General features: G+C 47.0%; 1 protein-coding gene across 1 annotated transcript in view; it reads left to right on the top strand.

The window, feature by feature from the left end:
• The window catches only part of LOC149362301 (uncharacterized), a 30,871-nt gene extending 12,333 nt beyond the window's left edge, over positions 1 to 18,538 (top strand). The window contains exons 2-5 of the mRNA XM_089568257.1: positions 2,576 to 2,802; positions 9,397 to 9,725; positions 11,248 to 11,418; positions 17,816 to 18,538. Coding sequence (XP_089424383.1) covers positions 2,576 to 2,802; positions 9,397 to 9,725; positions 11,248 to 11,418; positions 17,816 to 18,538 — 1,450 coding nt within the window. The remainder of the gene's footprint in view (positions 1 to 2,575; positions 2,803 to 9,396; positions 9,726 to 11,247; positions 11,419 to 17,815) is intronic.
• The last annotated feature ends 1,020 nt before the right edge of the window (positions 18,539 to 19,558 follow it).

Genomic DNA, 19,558 nt, shown 5'->3' with positions numbered 1-19,558 from the left:
TGTTTCAGTGCGCGTATCGCCGCAGACAATCATTGCTATGATCAGATATAGATTCGTTTCGGTCATACCTCACTGCCCTTTCTCAATTCTTTAGTTCGCAAATGGGATGTCTCCGACGTAAGCTCCAAGTCTAAATTGTTCACTCGCCATGGCCAAGCAGTGAGCGAGGGCGCTCATGAGAAAGTGTGCTCTTCGAGACCAGAGCTGTTTGATCGCACTCACCTACTTTCAATCCATTTAGATTTCGTTTTTTTCATCGTGCAACACAGTGCCACATTTACCCTACATGCAACCGGCGACGAAAGCTACACACATGTAGTGTGACCGTAACACTCAAAGGTGCCGGTTGTTTGATCCTTCGAGCCATGGTCGCCTGCTACTGGTTGGTTGCTGCCGGCGCACGGCATAGAACACAAGAGGCTGAACACGGGGTAAACCTCACGCAGAATTTCAAGGCTCGGCAGGAATGAAACGAGCCGATGGCACTAACATCGCACACTGCTCTGACAGCAGCCCTTTTAAGGGCTGCAAATTGTCAGGCCAAGATGGCGTCGGCGGTAGGCGCCGCTCGGGTGAAGCGAACATGGCGGCAAAGAGGCGTTAGCGCTTTTGGGCACAGGATACCCAGTGGTCCAGAGCAGGTGCAGACTGCCCTTTGCAGAGCTGCACCTGCGAGCCTGGTCGGGCTGACAGAGAAGTAAGATCGGTGTAAAGTTAAGAGACCGGAAGCGGGCAAGGTGAGGGAACAAACGCGGAATAATGACATGATAGTCGACATCAAGAGGAAGAAGTGGGCTTGGGCAGGGCATGTGATGCGAAGGCAAGATAACCGCTGGTCCTTAAGAGTAACGTAGTGGATTCCAAGAGAAGGCAAGCGTAGCAACGGGGGGCAGACATTTAGGTGGATAGTCGGGAAGAAGTCTGCGGGGGTGGGGTCGCCTCAGCGGGGACAGAAGAGGGTTAATTGGAGAGATACGGGAGAGGCCTTTGCGCTGCAGTGGGTGTAGTCAGGCTGATGATGATGAGCATACACAAAGGCGCATTTGCATTGGCGAGTCACGAAGATTATGCGGCCGTTTCAATCAAAAAGCGCACCTCGCAATACGGTCGCATTCAAGCCTTGCGAACCCGAGTCACAAACCACTAAACCAATCAGCGGCTTCGCCGAAAGTGTCACGCAGCTGCTTGCATCAAGCCTGCTTCTCGCTGCCAGCAGCACCAAAGAACGGTGACTTGCCTTGCGTACGCAACCATTTGTTAAAACGACTCGCCTATCGCGCTTTGCAAGTGATTACGTTCGTACTGCTGAGGAGCTCTCCTTGACCGCAGGTCACAGCCGGTCGCGCCTTTCACGACTTTCAAGTGCGGTTGCATCTTAAAGCACTTCGTCCATTAAGACATTAATTGTAGAGAGTCAGCTGCATTTTATTTCGGGTTTTGCTTCTGCGGGTCACGCCGTCCTACTTTTCGAGGTGTAATTAACTGATACGTTTCGTGGAAAAGGTGTAAAGAAGTTTATTGGCTCCACGTTCCTTCCACTCCTTTCTTCTGTAACTTTCCTTGCAGCCTACACTTTTTGAACCCTCACGAATGCACGCACTGATAATCATAAGAGTTATCAGCAACTGTTGATCGGTTCTTTCGCGTTTGTTCAGTGTGAGGCGATATTTCGCAGGATTTCAGTGGAGACTGTCACCGCGAACAATAGGGAGTAGGCTTAACACTAACTAATCGTTATTTTCCAGCACGCAGAGCGCTATCGATCAATTTTAATAACTTTTGTTTTCGAGAAAACATCGCTCTATAAAAAGAATACTAACGAAGAAACCCTGACGTTCCTGTTCGCACGTTTCTGTGCCAAACTGCTATCCTCCTCATCGTTTGTGCGGATGATGTCGTGTGAACAGTTTTCATCGAAGAAAATAGGATAGCACCAAAGGCCAGTGTTTTTGTTCGTAAGGGTTCCTGCACAACATCACGTCTACAATAGTGTCATAAAAAAGTAAAAAAAATGGTGTGGTTTTTAACGTATTGAAAGCGAGTAGACGTGCTAAAGCATGAGTTTAACTTGATTGGCTCAGGTTAAGCTTTGATTGTGGTTAAGCTAATATAGTCTGTTCGCGCCGCAATTGGAAGTTGATGAAGGTGAGAGGTTATAGTGCAGAGTGCGAGAGTGTGTTGCAGTTTAGTGGGTAGAGGCGGCATCATAGTGCTGTCGTGCAGTGTTCAGCGAAGTTGATCTGTTGGCGTAGCCATGAGTTCTAATACCGGTCGCGGCAATATTAATTTCATTTATTCATTCAAGGTCATTCATGGTCAAGGTCAAGGCTTCAGCAATGAATCGGTTATTGCAGCTTTGGACGTGAAGTAGAGCTTTCGCTCAAAAAGACGCGCCTGCACGCCATTTCGGTATAAGTGCTTATGATCTAGGTTTGAGGCTTAACGGTGCTGTACGGCCAGGGATAAGAGCGGCTCAGCTATTTCGTTTTGTGTACCTTGAGTGCCGTGCAACTGTCGGAATCTGTGAACTTTTACCTGGCGTTCTCTCTCCTCTCTTTGCCTGCGTCTACCGAAGGCGTGTGGCGTGGTTGGCCACCTTCTGCTACGGCTTCACCATCACGCTGGACATGACGCTGTGGTCGAAGATGGCGCAGGACCCCCGCTACGGCCGCGACATCGCCGAGGCGGTGGCCGACGTCAAGGAAGTGGGCGCCATCATGGGGATGGTGCTGGGCAGCGTGCTCATCCAAGCGGTGGGACGCATATCGGGGCTCTATCACTACGGCGTCGGCGTCATGGTCGGTACGTGCGCGAGACCCGGGTGAGCCGCTTGCATTGAGAGGGCCGTTGAGTGAGTATAAAAAAAAAAATCTCCGTTTCATACATCAGGTGCAACGCTGTCAAAACTAGCACTCTTGTTCGTGCTGCCTGCATCCGCGACCAAAAAGTAGTTCGTGCTTTGTGGTAAGCGAAACATACTAAATACTTTGTCTGCAGGCTTACTACATGGCACATTTGTCATGAGCTTGATTAAATGCACTGTTATTGCTGACACTACGCTGTCGTTTTGTTATAGTTTAATAGTGTCTTACTTAGGCCACTCAACCATAGAACAAGCGCGGACTAACACGTCTCTCTTCATTATCCCGTGCGGACTACATCAGTACCTCTCACAGCGTTCGACGTGATGTACGGAACGGAGTGTAGTTGGCTAGGTAGAGTGGGCCACGAGAAACACACGGGCCGGCTATTTGTACCCATATGTTGGGGTGCAGGACGGCTGCTGCCGTTGCTTTTCTGCCAGGTTTACCAGTGAACGCGATGCTTACACACTCATTAGACTCGTTGAGCATGAAATTGAAAATTATACTGCGGGCCAGCAGTTTGAAATTCTGACCTCTGGTATGTGGGAAACAACTTTGAATGCTATCCGCGGGTCTCCACAATGGATGCGATCTACTTAAACCGCTACTGCAAGGGTTTAGAATTCGACCAGCTTAAAGGGGTCAAATGTATGAAATCTGCAGGTAACGCATGCGGCGTGCCTTTTGGCTGGTATTTGAAATGGTGACGTAATCGGTGAATAAAGTGCTGAGCGCCAAATGAAGGGCGCGTGATGACATCATCTACGGTACCGGTACATTTCAAATTCATAAACGCTTGCTTTGAACGAAGAAAACCAACGTCACGGAAGGAAAGCCCGCGGAGCTGTGTTTGGCAGTATCCAACGACGCACGGCAGGTTGTGGTAGACTGCAACGGAATTTCTTACTGTCCGTGACGTCACACCGAGTTTCTCCGCACTCCTCTAGTGTTGTGAGGTGGAGCATAAAATTTAATTGTCGGTTACATCATTTCATTTATTTTATTTTTTTGTTATTTATTTACAACATACTGCTAGCTTCCGTTTGAGGCTGTGGCAGATTTGGGACATAGTATAACACAAAAGGAACAAAAAAAAGTGAAAGGAGTGGAAGGAAAAAAAAATCAAGAACCCAACTGTTAATCATAACATCGAGCAGAGGTTTGCAAGTTGTAAGTGAACAAAAGAAACAAAATGAAAACGAACACTATCTCACAAACTGGAATCGAAGCAAATAGCAATTTAAGAAGAAATCAAGTACGAGTGAATATTATAAAAAGTCTCTCACAGTAAATACTACTCAACTTGAAAAGAAATGCAGAAAGCGAAGTGGTGTTAGCAGCATCAGGCAGGGCATTCCAGTCTCTAACAGCTTGGGGATAAACAAATACCGTAATGAATCAATATTAAACCTATATTCATTTAGCTGTTTAGAATGTTTGTACCTTATATAGCTTGTAGTTGTTAAAGGCAAATATTGTCTTGCGCCCATTTTGAATCCACGATATAAAAGGAGGAAAAGATATTGAGGCGTATAACTTTGACGCGAGAATTTATTGATGCAAGGACAGCTCGATGCAAAAATTCGGTTGGAGAATCATCGCGTCTGTAACAGTTATAAACAAATCCTATTGCTTTGCGTTGGACGCTCTCTAACTTATCTGTACAATGTTTTGTATACGGCAACCAGACTATGATGCTACATTCTAGTATAAGTCGAATCAGGGAAGTAAAAGCTAGTATTTTTGTATCCGGGGAAGCAGATCGGATTGCCTGCTTTAGCGAATAGAGAGTAGCGAGAGCCTTTGCTGTTACGAATGACACTTGTTTATCCCATTTCAGGTGTGATGAAATTATCACTCCTACGTACTTGCATTCATCCACTTTCTTTATTGCTGTTTGCTATATTATATAGCGGAAAGCAAGTGGTCTTTGCTTTCTGGTTATATTCATGTATATAGATTTTTGCAGGTTAATTTTCAATTCCAGTTTTGACACCAGTTATCAATTGACGTAAAGGTGTACTATAATGTATCCTGATCGCCATTGCTATTAATCTCTTTAAACATGATGCAGTCATCCGCAAACAACCAAACCGTTGCGTTAAGGCAGCGCGCCACGTCATTATTATATAGGAGGAAGAAGATCGGTGCGAGAACTGTGCTTTGTGGTACTCCAGATAGTACGTCGACTAGATTTGAAGAATGTTTTTCGTAGTATGCAATCTGGCGGCGGCGTGAAATATACGCTTTCAACCATTTTGTGACGTTACAGTTGCCGAGATAGCTGTTCATTTTGTGAAATAACTGGGTGTGGGACACGCGGTCAAAGGATTTAGATAAATCAAGGAAAATCAAGTAAAGGTAACCAGTTTATCATTTGTGAAGGGTAGGCCACGTATGGTTTCTATTAACTGTGTTCTGGCTTGCAGGTCTTTCCTAAATCCATGTTGGTTTGGGTTGGGAATATTGTTTTGTTCGACAAAAGTTGTGTGCTTAAGAATAATATGTTCAAGGATCTTACACACCGTGCGGGTGAGTGAAACAGGGTGTCAGTTGGAAGGGTGCGAACTATCACCTGATTTGAAAATCGGGATGACTTTAGCTATTCGCCATTCCCTAGACACCTCGGAATTTTCAAGGGACCTTTTATAAATTAATAGTGAGTACTTCGAAATCCACTGTGCTTATCGTTTGAGGATAGCATTAGGCAACTTGTCGGGACCATTCGATTTTTTTTCATCAATACTGATCAGTATTGGAAACAAACCGGGCTGCGTTAAAGCTAAATCTTCGAGATTATCGCCATTAACAGGAGAAGTGTACGAAAATCATGGCATGGTACCGTTATCCATAGTGAAAACAGATTTGAAATAACTGTTAAATTCATTTGCCTTATCTCAACCTTCACTGGTGGTAAATTGCTCTTCCTATGTCGCCGAGAAGTTAAATAATGCCGAAACTTATTACGAGACTTTATAATGAAATCATTCAGAGTAATGTTAATATATTTATGCTTTGCATTCTTTATTAATACTTTAAGACTTTTGGACATATCACGAGTTCGGTCAATATAGCGAGACAGAGGCGCCTTATTTCGAAGCTGCCGTATTCTTGAAATTTTTCGTTTTAGCTGAACAATTCCTCTTGAATTCCACAGATTATTTTTGCGAACCACTTTTAGTTTAGTGGAGACAAAGGCTGATAAGCAGTGCTGGGTAATAGCTTTCAATGACAACCATAATTCAATGAATGACACCGTTGGGTCTGCGACACGTAGGAAGGAGTTTTCATACTCGCTGTCGAAATAATCCAGAATGCTGACATCATCTGCCCGAGCCGAGTTGCAGATCTGGGTAGTTGATTCTCCCTGATGAGGCCTTTCAAATGAAGTCATCGGGAATTTCGTTGCCGAGTGGTCACATATGCCATCTATTACTTCCCAACAGTTGCAGCTGTGTGGAAAGGTATCGCTTTTAAAAGTTAGGTGCAGGGTACTATGCGTTGTACAGGTGATACGCGTCGGTTGTAATATGATCTGCTTTAAACTGAAACTGAAAGCCGTATCAAATAAAGCTGCTGCGCTGACTTTATCAGTTACTCCGCTATCGAAAGTCTGCCATGCGATGCCAGGGACGTTAGTATCTCCAGTAAGGATGATTTTATTATGTTGACGCTTGTGGCGTTGCATGTGTTCGGTCAATATATGCAACGTGTCAACCGCAGCGTCAGGGGGCCTGTACATTGTACTGGCATAACCAGAAGAATTATCAATTGTTCGATTGCACCACAATGCTTCCATATCAACGACACCAGGCTGAGGCGTAGTCTGTGTGCAATCTTTAACCAGAATCGCGACGCCACCCGCACGCCACACCAGTCTTTACGCAAAACCAAATAACCTGGTAAGAAGATGTGGTTGTTCTTGAATTTAAATTCTAGCGCATAAAAACATGGCGTCCTTCGCCAAGAGCACATATAGATTTGAATAATTTATTATGGCGGAGTTAATAAAAAGCGGTGCAGTTGCTCCTTGATATTAAAGATTCCTCAGATTGTAATGAGACCACCCAAGTACAATAAACGAAATAGCAGCAATCTGCTTAAAAGCACGGTCTTCACTTATTAAGCCTTCCAGCCTGTCTCAATGTAAAAACATAAAAGCTTACTGGAAGGGCAGGCCTCAGCAGCGGTTTTCGACATTCCCAGAGGGATGTCTGCTTCAGACAGGCATTAGAGCGTTTTATAACAGGGGACCCAGCCTCGCTGTTAGACTGCGTACGGCGGCACTGCGGTATGCGTGCGATCGTGGGAGTTTCAGAAAAGCAGGCGGCAGCATTGGAATTGTGTTAACCGCTCGTAGCGATATTTCGCCCGTAAAGGGAGTCGCTTAAATACTGCTTTCGAAATTTTAAATTTATTTGCGGCCTCATGTACGTTTGTGTAAACAAAAAGCAGTGATAAAAATCTAAGGGGCACCAAACTGAGCGGTTGTAATTAACTGATGGCTCCATTTATAAGGCAGATATACCTGCTTTGTCTAGTCTACTGCTTCTGACTTAAATACATAGGGACCAAACAACACGTACAGAGGTCAAAACGCATGTCTGGAACACGCTCTGAGCCTGTTTCGGGCATAACACGCGACAACTAGCGATGAGATTTGGTTAAAAATGGTCTGCATGTAAACATGTGCAGTTAAACTGATAGAATTTCGTCGTCATATTTTGCCTCCTTAGTCGCAGCGGCTTTGGGAGCTCCGGAAAACACAGTTTGGTTGTTCTAGGCATGTGTTTTGCCCTCTGTACTTGCCAAGAATAGCAGGCCCCCAAATGCAGAACTTTGCCGCGTTTGATAGTCAGGATTCTGTACAGGCGGTATTTTCACGGAAAGGCAATGCCTTGTGCGTCTTTCATTTGCTGCGAGCACTGGCCAGAGCGAAGCGGCAGCGAATAATTTGTCACGATGTTAGCGCCTCTGCTTCTACGCATCGTGGAAAGCAAATTATAGGAGTGTGCGTTGCATCATTTGGCTTCTCGAAGCCGTCCTTCTATCCCCTTTCCCTCTACGAACACGCCGAAATGGATCCCGAGCAATACAAGGCACTGTTAGATTTCACTGAGGGGCCGACGTATTCATTTTGTTTCATGACTTGGCTTCAAATCGGTTCCGTCACGCTCCGTCCTGAGATTTTTTTCCGTTGTGCCTGAACAGACAGCGCCATGCTGCCCGATTATATAAGGCGTTCGTTATCCATGGTATATCTCCGAAATTGGGTTAGCGCGATTAGGTCACAGCTGTTGAGGTCACAGTTTTGTTTCGATAGAGGCTGAATAGGGTGATAATTAAGAGAGTTAAAGGATCGAAGGACTTCTTTCTGCATGGGAGCAGCGTCCTTGTTTGCCTATACAAGTAACAACCCTTCCATTATCGACAAAGCTAGGAAGGGCCCCAGGAATTCATGCGCGCATCTCCCCTTTCTTTTAACGATAGAGAATTCAATACGCTGAAGTAAAGCGAATGGGATAACTGCTTAACGCCGCTACTGGTGCAAAAAAATGTTTTGTCGTGGAATTTTATCGCAACACATCGTTAGGTAAGGAAACCCTGGAGGAGCATTTTGCTTGAAAGGCATTACAAAAACACCGTGCAGATGCAATAGGAAAACCGATGGGAAGAGTTTATTCTCCGTAACAGGGAAGTTAAAGTCAGGATTTTAGTTATTCCTTCCGGCTACTTCGGGGGGTTGGAATAATTCGAAAACTGATTTTTCATGAAAGGAAACGCCGCAGTAATTTTCCTTTATCACGATGGACACGCAAGCCATGCCGTAAGGGGAGGGAGGAAGCTGGGAGTGAAAGAAGGAAGAAAGAGGTGCCGTAGTGGAGGGTTCCGGAATGATTTCGACCAACTGGGGATTATTGAAGTGCACGGAACTGCACTGAAGCAGCAGTGAAGGGTGTGTGGGGCCCTGTCAAGCAGTATTTTCGGCAGCTTTTTCTGTAGGCTTCCTGCGTGATGTAAAATGACGTTAATAAATTTAGTCATTTTTTATTATTATTGCTATCATTATTGCTTTCATTATTATATATAGAGCAGGATCGATGACGTCACAGGCACCGCTCATGATGGACACCTCCCGGCCGCCACAAGCTGGGCGGTGTCCAGGCCGCTTTTGTCGTGTTCATAGCTGTTACAGGTGCAGTGCTTGTGGCGCACTTCTCGCTCTCGGTTGTCGGAAAGCACGCTAAGAGGCGAAAACAAGTGATGGTTTGGTTTATAGAGGTTTAACGTCCCAAAGCGACTCAGGCTACGAGGAACGCCGTAGTGAAGGGCTCCGGAAAGTTCGACGGCCTGGGGATCTTTAATGCTCACTGACGTCGCCCAACTAAACGGGTGTCCGCGTTTCGCCTCCTTCGAAACGCGGCTACCGCTGCCGGGTTCCAATCCGGGAACTCCGGCTCAGTAGCCGAGCGCCCTCACCACGGAGCCACGGCGGCGGATTGTCGATCACTGTGTTTGTGGCGGCTTGCAGGCACCTTGGCGACGGTGCTGTCGACGCTGCTTCCGCCGCTGCCTACGGGGCCGGGCTTCCTGATCTGCGTGTTCCAGGCAGTGCAGGGTGTGTTCGTGGCCGTGGGCAGCCTCAGCTCGCACGTCTACCTGTCGGAGGTTGCGCCGGACGACGACCGGGGCGTCGTGGTGGGCATTCATCACTGCTTCTACCTGCTGGGCCGCCTCGCCGCCGGGGTCTTCCCCCAGCGGCTACCCTGGCAGTGGCTGGCCGTGCTTTCGCTCGCACCCTACGTGCTCTTCGTCTCGGTCATAGGCTGGCTCGTCGAGTCGCCACGCTGGCTGCTCCAGGTTCGAGCTCCGAGGCGCACGAGCCTCTGTGCACTCTCCTTGTGGAACGCAGCATGTGACGAGTTCCATAGTTTCAAATTTCAAGTCTTGTCCGTGGGCCCTATATGAATACTGAATGTAACGTATGAAGTCTGTTGGTCAAATTTTAGGGGCATCCACCAATGTGGAGCAGATTTGTAATAAGGGAGTAGTTACTCATTGAAATTATCCTGAGCGCAGCCATACGGCTGCAAAAGAAAGTCTGCATGGACCACGTCGACAATACACGCAGAATTGTAGAAATTGGTACACATCCTGTGGAAATGAGGGGGCTACCATGAGATGGGATATGCAGAACATGAGCAAGATATGGGAAAAGCGTATGAATTTTCTTATATTTTACATATCAAACGGATTTTGTATGCCCATGCGCGGCTAGTACGGAACCATTCAGTAGAGTCATCCAGTCTTCTAGACAGGCTTATGGCTGTGCAGTGGCATGCTATTGATCCATCCGCCATTTTGGAGCAGCAGATGTTATCCTTTCAGGCGCTTTGTACAGAATCGCGTACAGGCGTCTCGCATAGCCTGAGTCGCTTTGGGACGCTAAACCCCTATGAATCATAAGCCAATCATCCATCCCACATTTGACACGTACTGAAGCGCATGGTACAAGTTTATGTTTTTCTGAGCTGCCGGTCGCTTCGTTTCCACTAAGCCCTTCTCTCGCGCAGAAGAGTCAATCGGCTTCGCGACGGACAGCGGCAGTGCTCTAACTTTGCTTAGACGGCATCCTCCGCATCAAAAAATCCAGCACTATTGCTGTCGAGGTCTTCTCGGGCGATTTTCGTGTGCTGCTGCGCTGCGGTTCGGTCCCCCGTTAATCTCTTTCTCGGCCGTTACTCAGCTGGCAAGATTTACTCAGCTGTTGCAAATAAAAAGGGCAAGTTTTTTCTTATAAATATCTTGGTGTACTGGCAAAGCCATGTTCACTAGTTATCAAGGAGCACTAATTGCACAACTGGTTTTTAAGGTGAAATTTTTTCTGCCATGTAATTTGAAATTTTTAATGTACTAAACTTGAGTCGAATGAACACTCCAGTATGAATAGTAAGTTTGTAGACTCAACAATATATACTGCTAACATTAAATCTACGCTGCTGTCTACCTAATGTTTCAAGACTACTCCGAACAAAGATCGTACAGTTTTGACGGTGTCTAGTATGTAGCAGCTTATCTCATCCTGCCGCTGGTATCAGAATTTCATTTATACGTCTGTTTCATAAACTCTGTTAATGAAACCTTCGTCTCAGAGATGCCGTTGTGTTGTGCCATTGTGTACGTAATGTCGCATTAATGATAATTTCAAGTGTTTGCTGTGTAAACGCTGCGGTAATTGATAACTGGGTTCATTAATTCGCAAAACTCCCTTATTCTATAGTCATAACAAAATCGAACCTGGTTAAGAAAGCTGCCGCTAATCACGTGCTCTAGCCCTCTCTGCTTTACTGACCTCATTCGTGTACTTTTGCCCACACTGCAGGTGGACCGCACCACGGACGCCCAGCGCGCCTACGAGCTGCTGGGCATCGCGCTCACCGGTGACGAGTGCGCGCTGATGGCGATACGCGTGCAGCGCTTGCACACGCCGTTGCGGGCCGTAGTGTGCACCTTGTTCGTCTACTGGCTGCGCATGCTGGGCGGACCGCTGGGCGTAAGTGGACTCGCCTATCGCAGAATGTGACCGCGAGCGCTGGGTGCTACGCTCCGTCTCTTACCTTGCTAGTGAAGAACTGCATGAACCTAGCAGGTCCCGCCACGGCTATGCAGTGATAGCGTAGAGGTAGAGCATCCACTTCGCCTGCAAGAGGACTGGAGTTCGAATCCTGGTGCTGCAAAATTCTCCACTGGTTTAAAAAAAAAGAAAACTCCGCTTGTCGATGAAATTGCGTAACCAGGCCTGGGGTGCGGCCTGATCTCGGTGACCAGAACCGACTACGCACTTCCTCACCAGAGCAGGATTTGGCCACCCGGGTGTATTACTTGACAACCTTCTAAGAATAAACCCATTAGCAAGTACGGCGAGCAGGGGCTGAAGCCTCACTCTGCTGTTTTCGCGGTAGAGCGCTCCACCGTTCGCCGTAGATTTGCTGCGGCATTCACGCCAGCCTTACAGCTGCTTTGAGGACGTGCCTTGAGAACTGGCCTCTTCATGCATGATGCATGCTTTAGCTTCTGCATCAGTGCGGAAAAGCTGTCAGATGACATGGAGGCGTACAGCATCAGTGGGAGTAGAGTCGAGATTCAACCACGTGGCATGCATCCCAAGCCCCTTCTTGGCCTATCTGTTTACTTACTATCTTGCACCCTTCGTGATTTGTGTTTATGCAGTGCTGCTGTACGCAAAACGCCACAAGAGACCATTTTTAGAATGAAGACGTACTCAAGAGCAGTGTTGTCGGTAGCGTGTTACAAGTAACGGCGTTACCGGTAACGCGTTACTTTTTTCGGTAACTTAGTAACGTACTCGTTACCATTTCGGAACTGTAACGAGTAACGTACTTACGTTAACATTTTTCGGTAACGTGAGATGTCACGTTACTAGTTACTTTTTATTTCAGTTGTCCCCGTGCGCCTCTTTTTCAGAAAAAAAAGCGCCGAAAACGATGTTGCAAATAAACAAAAACTACAGGTGCTCTCGACGACCCTCGTTGCGGCTCGCATGCATGCCAGAAAACATCTGCACTTGACGACGCACCCAACAAAGAAAAAAGCACGAGCACGCATTCACACACTTGTCTTTACCCCCAGACCACTCACACACACAACACTCTAAAGGGTGGACGCATGCCGAGCCCCCAATGGACCATTTGCAGAAATCTATAAGTCAGTTTCTCCGTAAGCTTGTTTTCCAACCAGTTCTCAGGCGACACTCTCGCATTCTTTGTGGAAGCAGTTTCCTCTTCTGAGTAAACTCAGGAATGTCGCCAGTTTACTTCAAGATGGCCCCAAGAGTGCCGTCGAAAGAGTACAATGGTACATCTGTACTACAGTGGCTGGTGTGCTGTACTACAGTGGCTTCCAGCCACTGTAGTTCAGCACAGAAAATGGGATTGCAGTCAACCGGCTGTAGCACCGAAGTAGAGAAAAAATAGAATGAAATGGGCCTTTGTTCCTGCGCCGGCAGTAGTGAGCTATCTCATACTAAATTTTCTAAAAATTTTCTGCTTAGCAACACTGTCGCTCCAACTTTCTCCCTTCATAGTCATACCCCCCCCCCCCCCCCGCCCCCCTTCTCGCCTATCCCCTAGCCAGAACAAGGAACAACCCACTCCCCACAGCACAGTGACAAAGGACGGCCTCCCTCCTTTTCCTGCCTAGACTCTGTTGCAAGCAGAGTGCGACCATGCGGAGGTTTCATTCGCTTGAAGAATATGAGCGTGTCGTCTGGGTTTGAGATATTTTGGTTGGAAAACAAGCCTTGAAGAGCAGACGACCTGGTCAGCTCTGGGAAAAATTACGCAGAATTTCTTGAGCTCTTCCTGAAAGTAAATCCAGTGCGTCCGTCGAGCGCCTATTTAGCGCAGGTGCGGACGTGTTCACTAAGAAGCGAGGCAAGCTGTCCGATGACAGCTTTGAAATGCAGCTGTTGCTTGAATTCAACCGTAAGTTATAACTATTAGAAAGTTGTCGTTCTTTATCAACATTGTTTTCAAAGTAAATTTTGCTTATTTCTCTCTGGAACTGCGGCTACATTCCTGGTTATTGTGTTCCTAAGCGAGCGAGGCTGACCTTGAACACCTTGACATAAACACTCGCCTTTTACGATAATTATGCAGGTTAAAGTGAAAAAAAAAAATTGATTATGTGCGCAAATATGTTTTTTCCGGAACTATGCCATTTAAGCATTTTTTTATTGGTACACACTTTCCGCGTAATTTCGCAAGCAGAAGCACACCATAAATCCTGTAAATTTGAGTTCAGCTGTTTTCTTTGTGAAGTTGAGATTATGTGAAATATGAGCTTTATAAAATTGTGATATTGAGTTCTTACAACGAAGACACACTGATTAAAATTTGTGGACATGAAGTAACGGCAAAGTAACGTGCGATACTTTATTTCGGTAACAGTAGCGGTAACGCGTTAACTTTTTTTGTGGGTAACGTAAGGCGGTAACGCGTTCTTTTTTTTAGTGTAATGAGTAACGTATTTAGTTACTTTTTTTCGGTAACGCCTACAACACTGCTCAATAGCGCATGCCTTCAAGGAGGGAAAGACAGCACATTGAGGCTCACCATCAGCTAGCTGGTCTTGGCCGAGCCTCGTTTTCTGTTCAGCGGCACTCCACAGCAGATAAGAGGAAAGGCATAGCCAGCCTCAGGACAGTTTAAGCCATACAGCGGGGTGTTTTAGAGCCCATTTCAGAATATAGGCGAATATAAAGGCTAGAAAAGCATTTGAACGTTATCCTAGGTCAAACGAAAAAGTCAGTAATCGAATTTTCTTTTGGGATAGTATTCACGACTGCAGTGTGTAGATGTTGAGTCGTTCAACCAGTTGCGATAATACTCGGTGTTCTACCTATTGCGCCTGTTGACTAGCGTAGAGGATGGAATTGCAGAGGATGGGGACTGTAGTTTTACGCCAGTTTTAGGGCTCAAGCACGCCTACGGCATCGAAGAACAGTCGGCTGATGATGTGGAAAGCAGCACGGGCTGTGTTATTTTTTAACAGATATGATTTCCGGGGATAACAGGGAGGAGATAAATATGCTCCTTCAAATTCATCATATATAATAGACCTAAAGCAGAACATTAAATGTTCACCCGAAACGGAAGCGTCGTGTTTTAATATGGTTAGAGTACGTTTCAGGAAAATGTTTTCTGCTGTTGTCGAGTGCACGACACGTGGTTAAAACGGCTATAAAACGGGCTTAAAAGGACAGGGCTATTTAGTGCCCCGTGTCGATTTGAAAATGATTCACCGCCCTATAAAAAACTCAACAGGGCAGAGGTGGCAGCCTTGACGGACCTACAGGCCGGCACCTACCCAAACTTAGCAAGATACTATGAAATTTGGCCAGAACAATGCGACAGATTATGCCCGAAATGTTCAGGAGTCCCCAACCTCTGCCACGCAGTTTGGGTATGTACAGGAAACTCTGATATCGATGAAAACAGGAGGAGCATCTTACAGTGGGAGGCGGTACTGGCCAACTCGGACCCCTAGACTCTGCGGCAGCCGCCCTTGGACTCCCGGACTTTGGAGAACCACTCTCTTGAATTGAAGAGATTATTAAAATGTTTCTCTCTCTTAAGGCGTATGGGCATGGTTACGACATGAAGCGCTCATGATTTGCATGTTGGGAAGAGAAAAACAGAACAGAAACTACACTGCTAAAACTAATCGGATTTTCGTTATTTCTGTTAACGTGTGCCTTCACTCGGTCTGACACAATGTTTTAACGGCGCACAAAAGGTTGAGGAAGCGCTGGAGGGAACACCAAACATATAAGAATAAATTTATGACCGGCAAGCTGTCAGAATGCTCCAGGAATCGTTATTCTTATGACGCGAATATATTGATGGAAAATATAGTCATGATACGTACTGCACCGCGAAACAGTGGGCGCTGCACACGGCAACTATCTCTCCGAATCTTCTGTGTTTTCGCAGCATTAGGAAAATTTTACTGTTCGGTACTGTCCGCCATTGTACACGCGGTGACAAAAAAAAAAGAACGTGTATTCCTGCTACGAGTGGCTCTTGGGGGCCTTACACGTTCGAGTGGCTTGAGCAAGCGATGAGCTTGCCAGTTGTAGTATGCCGTTCAGGCATTTTTATTAGCTGTTGGAACGTACATTGCATTAGGAAGGAACGAGAAAAGAGGTAGCAGTGCGAGTACGTTGTATTTGGAAGGAGCGAGAAAATAGCGAGCAGTGTGAGAGTTCGACGATGGTTTTGTCTTATGAGCTAGCGTAAAAAGAAAGAAAAGAACATGAAACGGGGCGAGGAGAGTAACCAAGAGACAAGCGCTGACTTACACTATGCTTTATTTCACTGCATTTGCTTCGTCAGAAAAGGTTCGATGGAGTAAGAAAATTAGTCGCACACACTTAAAAAAGCATATTGGCATCAAATAAAGTATGACAAAAGAAAATGTTCCTGTCCTTAATTCCTCTTCTCAGCCGTGTGCCCGTTTTTTCTCTATAACATTATCAAACCAGAGAGAAAAGTCTGCCACTTTGGTATTGTTTCTTGTTCTCCATACTATAGACCAGAACACGAAAGAAATTTTAACGCCGCCACTTTCAAAGCGCCGTGGCGCCATCAGGCGTACATACAACTTTCGAGCTGCCACGCGAGAGGACACGACACAGGGAGCTTAGGGTAGCAGCGGCCAAACGGCAATTTGTGAACGCTGGACGACAATTAAAAATAATAATTTGCAGTGATGGAGCTTATTATCCTCCAACTTTCAGCCAAGCCGTTGCGGCCACTGGCAATAGCTTCTGCAGGCCCATTGTTCCCCACCGGGCAAATGCCTCTTCCAGTGCAAGAAGTTCGCCAGCGATTTTCACAAACGTTGTCTTGGTAGAAGCCCGCGAAACGATGAGGCAGGCTTCAACAATGCAACAAGCATTTCTGCAAACATTTCATCTATGTGCTTGCCCTTATTGCGATAATGCGGGGATATCAGGTCTAGTATCATTTTTTTCAAGCCAATATTTTCGAACCTCCGCTTTTGGCACTTGTTACGAGCCACGAATTAGGAACGTGCGCAGCCGCGATGTTGCGTGTCCAGGATATACTATAATTCGGGGAACATTGACAAAGCGCTCCCATACTCATATCATTCGAGCTACAAACGTAAGCGACGCGATTCCGACAACCAAAATGGTGGATTGTTCAACTCGATCAAATTCATTTACTGTTATCGCTCATACTGCCAGTCATCGCGCTATTCCAGCGCGACCACATATAGATGGATGCTGCTAACGTGTACATGCGGAAATACAACGCTGGCTCTGGGCTGCATATGTCTATCAATCATCATGGGTTCGAGTTTTGCACGAGTAGAAGGCCCCGACCAGCCGTCAAAATGCGTAGAGTGGGGCAGCGCTGCGGCGTACGTGGCCTCCGCAGGAACAAGTGCGAAAGAGCTGCTCGCAGCAACAACAGCCTTCCAACTCCACAAAGGAGACGTTTATTCACGCCGTACTCCAGCGAAACATAGTTACTCTTTCCCGAATGCCCCGGGCATACCTGCATATTCCCATAACACGGCCACTGAATGCTGAATGTATTGCGATCACCACGTATTTAAGTTGACGGTTTCAAACACCGTACTTTCTCGTGCTTTTGTACTAGCCACGTAATTCGCTCTATGCACAGCAGAAATTCAGATGTGACGCAGGTCGGCATTTTTAACGCTTTATCCGAAACGATACAGGCTGAACTCTCCGCAGCGGCAGCGCTATCGACGCATGTTGTGCACATCGAACACAGCGCTTCGCAACCCAGCTGCTCCGTTTCTTCCGGCTGTTACTGAACCCGTAGACAATGCAGTGGTGCCCAGATGGCTTGTACTTCCACGAGGATTGCAATGCCGTAATTAAGCACTCTGAGAGGTTACAAAGTTCGCTCGTTGTACATGGTGCAAAGGCGCTTCTTAGCTTTTTGGCAGCCCGGCGGAAGGTGGCGCCTGGTACTCGAGTTCAAGAGTACGCACGAACCGGTGCCCATGCGAGAGTATCGTATTCTGCTCTATGCCCGTCATTGACGCTGACAGATAATAACGAGCTAGAACTCAATATAAAAAATATGGTGATTAAGGCTGTAAAGAGGGAACAGATTAAAATAGAACATATGTCAACTTGCAAAATATTTCAAAATGCTGTTTAGCGGTCTTCCCTTCTACTTCACTTCTCATATCCATACATGTAACTTCCACCTTCACGCAAGGGCTATGTAACATATAGCCTGGCTTTTCCATTTGAAGTACACTTGAAAGGGGTCGCTCCCGAGGAGTGCCGACATAAACGGAAGAAATGTAATCAAATGAAAAATTACCATGTCGCGCATCTCGGCCTCTCTAATCTGCTAACGCAGATGCTAAAGTACCAAGACATCCAGCTGGTGGGCGACAAGGACCTCTTCTACGGCCGCAAGGACATGGTCATGATCATCTTCCAGATCTGCATCATGCCGGGCATCATCTTTCTCACGGACGCCGTGGGCCGACGCTTCCTGGTGTTCGCCTCCTCGCTGCTGCTCACCGGAATCCTGCTGGTCAGCGCCTACCTCGTCTGGCGCACCACGGTCGCCGACACCCTGGCCGAGAACGCCACCTACGAGCGTGCAGTCATGTGCGCCGCACTCTGTTCCGTGGTTGCCTACTCACTCGGCCTGGGCCCCGTCGGGTACCTCGTGTGCACCGAGATCCTGCCGCCCAGGCGCCACGGTCTCCTGGCTGGGCTCACGTACGCCGTGGACCGCACACTGTTCTTCGCCTTCCGCTGGTCCCTGCGCGCGAGCTCCAATCAAGTCCTCTACTTCGTGTTGGCGGGCGTCTCGACGGGCTTCTCCCTGGCGGTGCTCGTGCGCCTGCTCCCCGAGACGAAGCTTCTGGCGCTGGACAGGATTCCGAGCTTGTTCAGCGACGATCCGAGGGTGCGCGGCAGCGCTGCTCAGCAGCACCGGACGACTGGAGGCACGCATGAACTGGCGCACGCTAAGGCGGCACGCCAATTCCCGCTTAGGGACTTTGCGGACACGTACGCGCCGGCGATAGCCAAGGAAGATAGTCAGACCGGGTCGTCGCTGCGCGACTGAGTCTCCGGGTTTGGTGTGCGTGCTCCGAGATTAGTGTGCATGCGCGTGTGGCCGCTTTGGCCCGATGCTAGTTCTCATTTGTCACTATCCATATCTTCATTCAAAGGAGAAAATATTGAGCTAAAAGGGTGGGAAATATAAACACTGCATAGGGAAGTTCCGCATTCATTATATATGTGGCTAATATTTACGTAGTTCTGTGGCAGGGACGTTGCTAACTTGATGAAACGATTATTACATCTTTTTTTTTTGTGCAAAATATACTTCAAGCGATTGTTTTCGTTGTCTGTTTTAGAGAAAAAACATCCGAACGCACATTCAGGAAGCGCCGCCATGCGCAGTGAAAAAATGCCCTGCGTTCCACCCGCATGAAAGCTCTGAACATTGAACTGCGTGTGCTGTTCGGATTCAGTGATTTTAGAGGACTTGAAAACTATGATAGTGCTCATTTAGCTTGCGTAGTCGGAGAAAAGCAGTCAGGACCGATTAGAGGACACTCTCCCGCCAATTACTTACCCAATGGTTACTTTTTGATCACCAGTCTCCACACGCTTTTGCGCCATAGACACTCAATGCTATGATTCTCTGGTTACAAAGGGGCATTTTTTCCTTCCCACCGTATTGACTTTGCGTGCTTTGGTCGGTAGTAGGTTCCTTTGACTTTGTTCACATTCCTTTAGACGCTGAAATGATTATCAAGCTGCAAAACTTGTTCTGCTTGTTGCACGTTTTCCGCATTTCCTGTCACGAAACTCTTTGTGCGCAAGTTGTGCCGCTTTATCTTCGGATGTGCTTCGGGGTCTGGCAGGAACGTACCCTCTTCACCTGACAGGTAGAACCTCTTTCTCCTCCTTTACATGTCGTACACAGTAGAGACGAAAATTGTACTAGCACAGGCTGGCGCCTTCATGCACCGCGAGACTATCCAGCGCGACGATGTCTACTTTCTTGATTTCGTCTTGTCTAGATTAAATTCAAAGTTTAAAAGAAGCTTTATTTGCTTATTCAAGGTAAACGTGT

Source organism: Amblyomma mixtum, chromosome 2 (assembly GCF_055824585.1).
Source record: "Amblyomma mixtum isolate Tamu chromosome 2, ASM5582458v1, whole genome shotgun sequence".
NCBI lineage: Eukaryota > Metazoa > Arthropoda > Arachnida > Ixodida > Ixodidae > Amblyomma > Amblyomma mixtum.
The sequence above is the reverse complement of the archived record's forward strand: the minus strand, read 5'-3'. Positions and strand labels throughout refer to the sequence as shown.